Source organism: Orbicella franksi, chromosome 15 (genome assembly GCF_964199315.1).
Source record: "Orbicella franksi chromosome 15, jaOrbFran1.1, whole genome shotgun sequence".
NCBI classification, from domain to species: Eukaryota; Metazoa; Cnidaria; class Anthozoa; order Scleractinia; family Merulinidae; genus Orbicella; species Orbicella franksi.
The window spans coordinates 3,534,879-3,546,307 of NC_138159.1; the positions used below are offsets into that span (position 1 = coordinate 3,534,879).

At 40.4% G+C, this 11,429-nt stretch overlaps 3 protein-coding genes across 3 annotated transcripts; 2 read left to right on the top strand and 1 right to left on the bottom strand.

The window, feature by feature from the left end:
* Positions 1-764: 764 nt before the first annotated feature.
* On the bottom strand, positions 765-4,835 carry LOC145470545 (uncharacterized). Its single transcript, XM_081454355.1, has 2 exons — positions 4,737-4,835; positions 765-3,801 (listed from the first exon to the last, which is right to left on the bottom strand). Exons 1-2 carry the CDS (start codon positions 4,792-4,794, stop codon positions 1,397-1,399), a joined length of 2,463 nt encoding a protein of 820 aa, XP_081310481.1. The 5' UTR covers positions 4,795-4,835; the 3' UTR covers positions 765-1,396.
* A 674-nt stretch (positions 4,836-5,509) lies between these two features.
* Positions 5,510-8,465, top strand: LOC145470550 (uncharacterized). Its single transcript, XM_081454359.1, has 2 exons — positions 5,510-5,657; positions 6,552-8,465. The coding sequence occupies exons 1-2, from the start codon at positions 5,510-5,512 to the stop codon at positions 8,027-8,029; spliced, it is 1,626 nt and encodes a 541-aa protein (XP_081310485.1). The 3' UTR covers positions 8,030-8,465.
* A 115-nt stretch (positions 8,466-8,580) lies between these two features.
* LOC145470584 (uncharacterized) lies at positions 8,581-10,919 on the top strand. The gene is made up of 2 exons (XM_081454396.1): positions 8,581-8,668; positions 9,592-10,919. Exons 1-2 carry the CDS (start codon positions 8,608-8,610, stop codon positions 9,945-9,947), a joined length of 417 nt encoding a protein of 138 aa, XP_081310522.1. The 5' UTR covers positions 8,581-8,607; the 3' UTR covers positions 9,948-10,919.
* Positions 10,920-11,429: the final 510 nt, after the last annotated feature.

An 11,429-nucleotide genomic window follows, 5' to 3' on the forward strand; every position in this document is an offset into this window, starting at 1 on the left:
CGACGAATGTCTCCGGGAGGGGTTGTTACTTCTTGTATTTCTTGTGGTTGTGGGGTGTTTGGAAAAGGGGGAGGGGTGCTAGTGTTGCGCCGTTTTCTAACCCCATACCCTATTTCATACTGAATGAATGGGAAACGATAGTTTAATTTAGATTCTTCACTGTTCTTTGGAAGTGGTACCATGACGCCTCACGTCAGTCCAAGTAAAGGAGCTATGTCACATATGGAGTTTTTTGAAAAAATGCAGTCTGCTTTGCTTTTCCTAGGTTCGTTGTTCATCCTGGACTTATCCTTTTAATCCAACTCGTTGATGCTTTTTATCCTCCTCCTCCCCCTCATCATCATCATTATCATTTGTAAATAGATCTTGATAGACTGGCCTGCCCAGACTAGAACTAGCTATCCGCCCGCCATTCGAACTCTAAATTGAACGAAAATAGAGATTGCTGTAGTTGTTGTTGCCGTGGTCGTCGTCGTCGTCGTCGTTGTCATCAACTGAGTGGAAAATAAGGCTGCATTTTCTGCCTTTAGAGGTTTCTTTCGATTTGAAAGCAATTTTACACTTCAAAATGAAAATAAATAAAAGGAATTATGAAAACGCTGCATAACTCCTTCAACGTATAAATATAGTGGACAGTTGCGAGAACACAGGAAAAAATTAACTCTAAGAATGATGTTTTACTGCTCAGCTCTAAAATTGAACTTTTTCACAGATGTTTCTAAATTGGAAATGAGTTGGGGATAAGTGCCAAGTAAGCTCCCGGGTAAGCCGAAATGAACGCAACGTTACGCTCAGGGTCGTAGCTAGTAACTAGCAAGCCGTGGAACTTACCTCAATCATTTTTTTCGTTTTCGGAGTTTTTTCTTCCGAAGGAGGAAAGTAAAATACTGCTACCACATGAATAAAAAACAAGAAAGTATCATTGCCTCAGACATGATTTTTTTGTGGCTTCGGCCCTGACGTTTCACTAAAAACTAGTTTGAAAACGCAAGCAACAATGACAGTTGGTTACGACTTGCATTTTTTTTTTCATTTTCCTTCCAAAGATAAGTTGAACGCATGGATGTACTGATTTAAATGTTTACAGTTACTGTAACATCAAAAAGTCTTGGTATTAAATTGACTGCTTTATGGTACATGCTCCTTTAAATATATGTGGTGTAAAACCTCAATGTTCAAGTTAGCCTATATCTCATAGTCTAATGGTTCTAAAAAGGATACTCTTGGGCTATTCCTGTGCTATAATCTTCTTTCGATCACTCTTAAACACCGCGATTTCGTAAATTTGGCATGATTTGTACATACTGATTATGAAAAATGATGAGGTCTTTAAACTTTTAGTCAAAAAAGTTATGTATATCGATACTATACTTATATTTCATAGCATCAAACGTCTTCATGTTTGTATCCTTCTCTTAGGATCAAGCAGGGAAATCTTTGTATTCCTTTTATTTGCGTCATTTAAGATGTTTTTTGTAGGTCTTCTGATTCTACTTTTGGTATCGTACACGTGAAACTGTTTTGGCGCTAGAATATCAATAATCTTTAGATGCTTCGCGTCCTTAGTATGAGAAAGTCTTACACGCACTGGACCTTTCGATTTGATCATCTTTCCTTTGCCTTGTACGATTTGTCCATTTATGATCTTGCTTCGCAGTTGTGAGGAGTCCTCCAATGGTTTGCCATTCAACCTAATAAGAACGTTACGGAGTCCAAAGCGAAATCTGTGAGATTTCCCTGGAATGATATCTTTCGATGCGATAGGTGGTGAAAAGTTTGGTTCCATTGCTGCCTTATTTTCATAAAACTGGGCCTCTGCAGTGCTCATCTGGGAGATTTTAAAGTCTGAATGAGGATTGTCTGGAGGAGGTTTTGGCTCATTTTGAGGTTTCGGTAAAATATGTTCTTTGAGGGCCGACGAAGGCGACATCAGCTGATACCTTGAAAACGTTTGGGCGTTCAACTGAGTTGGGATCATCGTGTTCACAGGCGAGAAGAATTTAGGAATTTGAACGGGATGGGGCATAAAACGGGCCATGGCTTGAGGACTGAACTGTTGCCAGTTTCTTTGTGGAGTAGAACGTCCTTGTTGTGGCTCCATTTCTTGGTCATCCCTATCATCCTCGTCTTGACTGGTGACTTGGTCATCCTCTGCTCCTGGTCCGTGTGTCCCATATGCCCTACCCGTGGCATCTTCAGTAGATTCATCTTCTGGTTCCTCTGTATCCTCACCCTCTTCGTCTGAAGGCCCCTCTTCCTCTCTAGAATATGGCTGCTCTGGCTGCTCTAGCTGCTCTTGCTGTTCCGGCTGATCATCTGATGTTTGGTCCTCCCGTGCCCTGTCGTCGTCATTTTCTTCTGCTCGTGAATCGTCATCTCTGTCGTAGTATCTGCTACTTTGATGCCTAACTTCATCATCATCATCGTCCTCATTTCTATCGTCCTTAGGCCTTTCGTCGTCTTGTCTATCTGTGTCACGATCCAAGACCTCACTACGCACCCGCCCGTCCTCGTCTACCCACCTGCTTGCTGGACGGATCTCTTGCTGGCTTTCCGAACTAAGCAATTCGGGTGTCATCTGCATTTCATTGGGAATGACAGGTTGCTGAATCTGTGTTAGCTGTGGCATGGGAACTTGAGGAATTTGCATCTGTGGCTGAGACTGTAGCTGGTACAACGACCGTACATCGGGTTGTTGGTTGTTAAAGAAAATCTGGCCGTCCGACTGTGAAGCCATCATGTAAGACGGGTTGATAGATTGTGTCGGAATCTGAGGAACCTGAAGTGCAGACTGTAGTAATAGTCCACTGCGAAAGATACTAGAGGGTTGTGGTGAGGTATATTCGAGAGGTGCTGCTCCGAACTGAGGAGGGGAAGCCGGAAAAGCACTCTGAGCGGTCATGGGAACAATCTGTGGATTGGAACCTGCGTTGCCATCGTACAATGGAAGTAGAAGCGTATTGGGTCGATCACCATACGATATCGATTTGGGACTAACTGGTTGAAAACGTTGCACCAGCTCTTCCGGTTGCGTTAATTGGGAAGGTCTAGAAAAGAAGAGAGGATCACGCCTTCTAAAATTCGGGAATATTTCTTCTCTAGTCTGAGCATCATTTCTGGACAGAGGCGCCATTAAATCCCCTTGTGAGAGAGATACGACGTTTGGTGGAATATAATCGTTTTGATAAAATGTATGATGTGATCGATATCTGTGCGATTTATACCTATGAGGCCTTGAAGAGGGCGATCCGATTGAGCCGTACAGTCTCAAGTCTTTTTCTCGCAAACTGTTTTCACTATTATCTTCATCATCATCAAATGAGACAATGTGCAGTCCTGCTCTGCGATGTCCCTTGAAGTCATTTGAATGTTTATCGCTAGCATGGGCTTTGACAAGTGGATGTCCTACTTTTACCATTTGGTCCCCCTCATTTTCTTCCTCATTTGCCAAGCCATCATCAGAAAGAACCTCATAAGCATCACTCTTTTTCACATTTTCTTGGATTTCAGGTGGTCCATTTTCTTTCTTAACAGATTGCTCCTTTAGTGCAGGTTCGGGATACGCGGACGAATCTTCGTAATGGCCAGCCTTAGGGATTCCTTTGAAAACATTTCCTTCTGCAGACAAACTTTTTCCATGTTTCTCTATGTTTGACATGGTCTCTCCTTCCCTGTTTCTCTTATGTGTTAAGTCATCTCGAAGGAATATTATTTCCTGCCTTTTGCGGGATTTACTGTTTGTGATGTTAGAGCCATGGGATATTCCAACTTCACCAACTGCTACTTTTGATAGCGTGGTTGCTAAAATTTACAAAAAAGATGTTGTAAGCGAAATGTAACAAAAGTGCAATAAAGCAAACGAATGTGCAATGTCAAGAAATGGCAACATAACAGTCATAAAAAAATTCTTAATGCAATCTCAAGGTTTTAACCTTGCGTGGTTGCTAAAATTTACAAAAAAGATGTTGTAAGCGAAATGTAACAAAAGTGCAATAAAGCAAACGAATGTGCAATGTCAAGAAATGGCAACATAACAGTCATAAAAAAATTCTTAATGCAATCTCAAGGTTTTAACCTTTTTGATCAATGTTGAAGTCGTTCTTAGCTGTTGCACACTTGAAATAATTGTCACCTGAGGGGAATACAATTTACCACCATGGAGCTACTTCATTATAGAAAAGTAATATGGCCCTGGTTACACTTTTTTAAAAATAAAATTTACGATTAATACTTTCTTTTAAGACATGGTTAAAGGCCGATAACCAGCGTCTGGAGAAAGAACCAAAACTTCGCTCGTTCCGCCCACTTCATAGCATTGTTTGTATAAAGTGCATAGAGTTATGGAACAAATAGTGTTAATTGACTTCAACATCATGACTGTACTTTAACCCAGAGAAGTAAACATAGAAAATTGTGCCGTTTTAGTTATTCTGTAGTAGAAGGGAATTTATGGTATTAGGAAATGCGACATAAGACAGTGACCACAACAACATGCGTCGACGTCAGCCATCTTTAACAAAGGCAGCGATGCGTATGTAACTGTTGAGGTTGGCCTGATTTCGCTATTCGCTTTATCGACCTGATCGATGCGCGAAGATACGTTTTGAGGCTAACAGAAACCTCTGCTTCTAAAAGAATTTTGTCGTGACAATTTATTTAAGTACATTCGCGAACAAACACAAACAACTCTTAAATAATCTGCCGTTAAGATATCGTCCAAGATTCAGATCACAAACCTGTTAACACTGCTTGTAGAACAAACAATATGGAAGTCCATTTGGCTTTCGACACCATAACGACTCATTCAGTCCGTTCAATAATTTTTCACATTTCGAGAATTACGTTTTTTCGACAAAAGAATCCATGTTTTGAGAAGAAAGGATCAAACAATAAATCGAATGATGTAATAACAGAATTGGTCACGTGACTAAGTTCCCTGGAAAATGAACGTGAAAGGGGAAAAGATAATTAATTGGAACCCCGGTCTATACCGGGTCGTTATGGGACTATTAATTGACTTAGATTTCATAAATTTACACAGTGGCAAAACTGTCATTAAGTTTACTTAAATCCGTAAATAAATCTAATTTCCTCCTGATGATCTCCAGCCAAGTTGACTTCTGTATACGAAGAACTTATTTCACTAATTGCACTAGATATTAGTAAATATTATTAGTAAACAAATATCTCCTCTGATCAGATTGGTGAAAACTAGAGGAAACAGTAATCTTTGCCAGGGGAGTCAAAAGGCGAAACAAACCACCTGCTTTATTCGTCGGACCGTTCTAAACTTACAATTCGTAATCTACTGTAAAATGGTCACTTTTCCACTTTTTGACTTTAATGTCTGACCTTTCTACTTTACAGATATAAAAACAGCATGAAAAGAATATAATATCAAGATCAAAGTCCCAACAAATTCTCTTTAACCACAACAAACTTGTTCAGACAAAACAAGGAAGATGATTTGACGTCAGAAAGTGTGAAATATTAATCGGTCGTGAATTCGATGTTCTCGACACCCGTAGAAAACACCGGCTGGTTTAAGTTTATAAATGCAGCCTTATGTTGGACGTATTTTTCTTGTAAAATGCATTACCTGCTATTAGTTTTACATCTGCAGTGGTTAACATTTCCCATCTATTCGCACAGACATGGTAAGTCGAATCAAAATGCCTCATTTTTATTAGAGCTTTTCGTTAACTAGCATTTAACCGTGACAACGCATCTACCATCATTTTCTTCCTTTACTGCTTTATTAACATAAAACCACGTAAGCTTCATTTCAAATCATTCAAATGATCTAGGTTTGTCAAATGCAGTTTAGCCAAGGTATGATTTTGATCCTCCTTTTCATATAAAAAAAAACTGTCACATTTCTTAAAATGGGGCTACCCCTTTTAATGAATTGAGACAGGCAGGTTCATTTAAAGCGCGTCGTGTTACGCACACCAGTTTAAAATAGGTTGAAGTTTACCAGCAAATGCTAATTGAAATAGGTAAATCTCTATAATTGCAATTGCTGTATGAAATTTGAACTCAAGAGAAACGTAAAACTTAATCCGTGTATTAGCGAATTAGGAAGTAATTCCGTTAAGTGGGCGTGCATGTAAATGGGAGGCGGATGGGCTAATGGTTGACATGCCAGGCTTGAAATTTGGTCTGTCTACTGAACTACTTCCACCTGTCTCTTGCCACCCATGCTGGATTGCCAGTGGGTATTTTCTCGGAAAATCCTAGAATACAAGTAACTGTGTCTGTCTCAGTTCCATTTCTAAGAAATGTCTGAGCCAGTATTTACCACAGCCATGTTGCTAGGAAACGCGATGTTTCTAGTTTTGATTATCACTAACAAACTGAAATTCTTCTGTTTTCTGGTAAATTGTTTCTTCAGTTTTGTTGCTCTTGTTGCCATGTTTAATTCGCAGTTGATTCGTTATGAATGCAAAGAAACGCTATGATTTACGTATGATAATTTCTTACTTGTGATGACGAATGTTTATTTTGTGATTTGTGTCTAACTGTGTACTGGTGACACTTACACGTCCCAGGTAGCACCAGAAGTACACAGCACAGTTTGCCAAAGAGAGTGAATGTCGCAAAAAAGGAGGAACTACTTGGTGAGGATACAAACAGAATCGATGAGGCGGAGTACAAGCTACAAAGTATGGTCAGCCCAGAGACGCATGAAGCCAACAGGTTCTTCAACACGCCTCCTTCAAAGGAAATAGGCAGCCTTCGAGTGGATACCATGTCACCTGCTCAGGTGTCGTTCATTCAAAGTAGTACTCAATGGCACAAGTACTACAAACCATCGTCGCCGACACCTTACTCATCCAACATCTACCCTGAAGATCCTGTTTTATTCCCAGGTTTCAAGCCTTTCAGAGAGAGCCAAAGCAGCCAAAGCAGCCAAAGCAGCCAAAGCAGTCAAAGTGCAGGATACACCGGGGGAATCGAAGGTTTAGGTAATGAAGGTGCGCCAAGGCCGCAGCACCGCCCGAGCGACGATTGGAACGCGAACTCATACGGCCAATATGGAGACACAGGAGAAGGAGATCAGCCGCAGAAAGATTATGAAAATAGCCCATTTACTGATAAGAGTTGGTGGAATTCCAAATCTGAAGGAAAGACACCTTCTGGTTATGAGAGTTATGATGGGAAAACTCTCGCTGTACCTGAGCCAAAAAATGACCAAGAATTAACAAACCAAGATGAGATGTCTGGTCCATTAAGTCACGCTGCCAGTAGATCTCATGAAGTGTTTGGAGGAGGTGGATTGGGAAATATCCGACCACATTCAAGGTTGCTAGGGGACGAGAAATTAAGTCTCTTTAACAAATTGAACGGTTTGAAGGACAACGGTGTTATTCCCCAGGAGGAGGAAGACAAAGTTTTCTTTAATGGCGGGGATCAGAAGCTCCTTGCACAGAGCGGCGTTGCAAGTCCACCCTTGGATCCAATCCCGGGACCATCACGTGGCCTTGGTACAGCCCTAGCCGAGGAATTGCTACAGAAAAATAGAGGGAAATTCAGAGACGAAGGAGAATCGACTAATATTATCCAAGGAATACGTGAAGCGGCGTCGGTGTTAAGGTCAGATGCAGATGAATTTGATGAGTCACAATTCCTTTCAAAGCCGCCTTTAGATGAAAAGGGCGTCCAGAGAACAACAATGTACCGCAACAGTGACTTTGACAGCGATCGAGGACACGTGGTTTTGATCAGGAGCCATCAGGTAAGGGAGAATACTGCGAAAAAGCCTGTTACGAAGCACGCGGCAACATTCAAGAATGTGGGAAAGCAAAGAGACCTGGCTGGCAAACGAAACAATGGGGGAAGCAACAAGAAGCATATTCTTGGTCACCGATTCGGCCAGCGATTGAGTTATTCTGGGACGAACTTGAAAGCCAGCAAGAAATCAATTGAATCATTTCACAAAAGACTCTGTAAGCGATGCACTTCTCCCTCGCCGTTCAAAAAGTTCACCTTTAAAAGAAAGATCCATCGACCACATAAAGATCGATAAAATCGAAGTGACTTGACATAATTGTTCGCTTTTCATTAATTGTCTGGTACCACCCCATCAACGGGTCATGAAGTACCGGATGGAAAACGTTGAATCAAAATGTACCGTTCCGTACGGCTTTTTTCCATTATTACGGAGAGTATGGTGCACGGAAACATTGGCACTAAATTGAGTACAGATAGTGAGTTGTGAAATTCATAATTTAATCGCGCGGTTCTTAGTTGTCATTCAGCTTTAAGTTTGCGTGCGTTGATTGCAAGAATATATTGTGGCACCAAATGTTATCGGTTGAAATGCGCCGTTGAACAAGCCTAAGTGTACAAAAGTTCATATTTTCTAGTCTCTTTCGATCGTTTTCCACTGTAGGGGTATCTAAATTAGAAATTAGCAAATTTTATAAGTTTAAATACTCTGTAGTAGAGACAAAACATTGTGATCCCCAATAAAAGTTATAAAAATAATATTAAAATTATTACTGAGCCTAGGGAACCACTCAAGCGTGACACAGGTGGATAACAGGTAAAATAACTAAACTCACTATTGAGGAATATTGATAACCGAAGACCTGGCAATGAAGAATGGCAAGGTTTGTTCTTTTGGCAGTCCTGTCGTTGTTATACGTTCCGTGTTGTCGTCCAGGTAAGTTTTCTCTACTTTAGCATCTGACTACGGAAGAGAAGAAGCCTTGTTATGTCAGCCGACCTTAAAACTATACTTTAGTGATCGGATGGAAAATGGCCGACGGATCAAAACTTGACCCTTTTCTGGTTGAAGGAGTGGACGACGATGTTAGCAAGATGTAAGATCTTACAAGCTTGAAAATACCAAAAAATTATATTGTTTTGAAAAACGTAACAAAATGGAGTTCAAGTGGTGTGAGAAATTGTCACAGTTTGATAGCAACACCCTCAATGTTAAAACAACGAGTTTAGCTAACGTATTCGTGACAGTTTTACAACATCAGAAGGATATCAATTTGTCAAGGAATGAACCTCGTGATTGACCCTTCTGCCCTGCATATCACTGGCACTCTTTGCTTAACCAACCAGCTGCAGGATAGGGTAACTAAGACTTTAAGTGCAGTATGTAGCAAGGTGGTACTGATAAGTTGATTTGGACGGTAGTTAAGCGTCTTAATTCAACCGAGGATCACCAAGACAACTGTTAACAGTGACTCATTTGTGTTAATTAACAATTGCAATTCGATTTTAGGCGTTAGATTTGTTTTGGTACTTACAAGGAGTACTTGTGTTGCTTCCCACTGTTGCGATCGGTGATATACAATTTTAAGTTTTTTTTTGTAATCCGATCTAATTTCCTTTAAATTTTCCTTTCTGAATTTTCGATGGCTTCTGTCCACTTTCATCAGAGTTGCAATCTATCTAGATGTTTGTTTTCGGTAATTTTGATCCAAACGTATCTGTATCTTTGGTTATTTGTTTAATGCACAGTATAAGAGAATTATATATACTCAGGGCTCTTTGCCTTTGTTGTCCAGAGTCTAAGAGTTATTTCGACTGAAAAGGTTGCAACATCGGCGTAATCAATGTGTCTTTTCACAGTTAATTCACGTCCAGTCCCATACCAACTCGAAATGGGCGATCCTTTCTATGTTCCCGTGCCAGAAGTACTTCCGGGTGGGCGTGGCGTCAATTATTTGTCACATCAAACCGAGGTTCTTGGTGACGAAATGAGTTCCAGGATAACCGAAAAAGGCCAGGAAGTGTCAAACTTAGGGGACGAAATACAACGCTACACTGATGATCAAAGCCAACAAATCGAAGACATTGGACGGGAGGTAGACGCAGATGAGACGATACCATTCCCTGCAAGTCAGGTAGAAGAGGATTTCCCGGATGAAGAACAGGACAAGGAAGATGGCAATGGCTACAATTTCTGGCCCTCAGAAGAAAGATAAAGACCTGAATTTCTGTTGGTGCTGCCCGTACGTGACAAAATAAAGTAACAGGATCGTGCTTCGTGTTTAGCCAGAATCAACTTCGACCTTAGCTCGATCATTCCTCAACTTGCAAAATTTTTAAAAAAAGCTTGAAGTTTTGTCTGAAAACAAAACTACCACGCATAAAATTAACTAATTACTTTTGATAGCGCTCGGATTAATTTTCTGTGAAAACTTTTCTCTATTCTTCTCTTATTTAGTAGGTGTTGCAAAAGAAGACGCTTCACGATATCCTATCCAAAAAGAATTGTCTGTACAGATTTAACATAGATTCAAGTCCATTCCTACTAGTATAAGTTTTTTGTACCAATATGGCGGAAATAATATGCGTTTTGGTGTTTTATGGCAGAATCATGTTAGTCTGATCTCATTGTTCTGCCGGATTTTCTGTGTAAAGAGCCTTGTGGTGTTGAAGAGCGAGATAACTGGTTGGCATCGTAGCCACCATTGCGCACGTTGTGCGGACCTGTGTATGACGTAACGTGTTTGCTTCACCTGTCATGAAGCATGTGCGTTGTCTTTGATTTGCGATCCGCCATGTTGTTGTTTTTGAAGAACATAGGACATTTGTACTTGGAACGAAACAGTCGGTAAGGGTTGCATTCGTTTAATTTCGCTCCTTTGGTTCCCGTACTTAGTTAGTTCCTTTTTGATGTCTGTAGAAAACCTGGACTAGATGAACCTAAATCGCTAAAATTGGGCTGATCGAAATGCTTCTCGCAGTACTTTAGCTCGTGGATGTTTGGATTTGCAAGTGGATTTATTAAAGTTAAACTAAAGGTTCTGAGTTTTCGACGTTTGTTTACATGCAACATAATACGTAGCACCTGGGCTTCGTAACAGGCATGTATGTTATCATTTTTGTAGTAGGAAACATTGCTTTAATGACGAACAAATGTAAGGTAACGACGTTTGAAAGAACTGGTCTAACACCACCATTTCATGTACATGTAATGTGTGATTCCAATAATTTTATAATGAAAATGGAACAATACGTTCTGTGTCGTATTGCGTCAGTAAAAAAAGGATTATTGCTCTGTTATGCAAAACAGGTAAAAGTACAATCTTAAGACTTTTGAGGCAGAATCTACGGTGTTCCGCCAATAAAGACTGAAACAATTTGCGAGTACCTAGCAAAATTTACAGCATTGCCTAATGGGAATCCGCAACGTCAGCTTAACAAGATATGAAGGGAAGGGGGGGGGGGGGGGGGAGAATACGATATGAAATGAGTTCTTAATGGTCTGTACTTTAAACTTGCATTGTTGAAGAACATTGCAACAGAATTGTTTTGAATATTGCCTAAATTGAAAACGTGTCTCAAAAAACTATACTTCAGAGTAACCCGGGGTTCGAAACTTCTCGCGCAACCAAGTCAGTTGAGAAAACGTCCCTTATTTTTTCTTTCAGAATTTAGAATGGAATTACTCGCTACATACA

Excerpts from the sequence above, each read along its gene's own strand:
- LOC145470545 (XM_081454355.1), bottom strand. The coding sequence starts at position 4,794 with ATGGTGTCGAAAGCCAAATGGACTTCCATATTGTTTGTTCTACAAGCA. Across the intron at positions 3,802-4,736 it reads TCTACAAGCAGTGTTAACAG|CAACCACGCTATCAAAAGTA; the intron begins GTTTGTGATCTG and ends TGTAAATTTTAG.
- LOC145470550 (XM_081454359.1), top strand. The coding sequence starts at position 5,510 with ATGTTCTCGACACCCGTAGAAAACACCGGCTGGTTTAAGTTTATAAAT. Across the intron at positions 5,658-6,551 it reads CATCTATTCGCACAGACATG|GTAGCACCAGAAGTACACAG; the intron begins GTAAGTCGAATC and ends TACACGTCCCAG.
- LOC145470584 (XM_081454396.1), top strand. The coding sequence starts at position 8,608 with ATGGCAAGGTTTGTTCTTTTGGCAGTCCTGTCGTTGTTATACGTTCCG. Across the intron at positions 8,669-9,591 it reads CGTTCCGTGTTGTCGTCCAG|TTAATTCACGTCCAGTCCCA; the intron begins GTAAGTTTTCTC and ends GTCTTTTCACAG.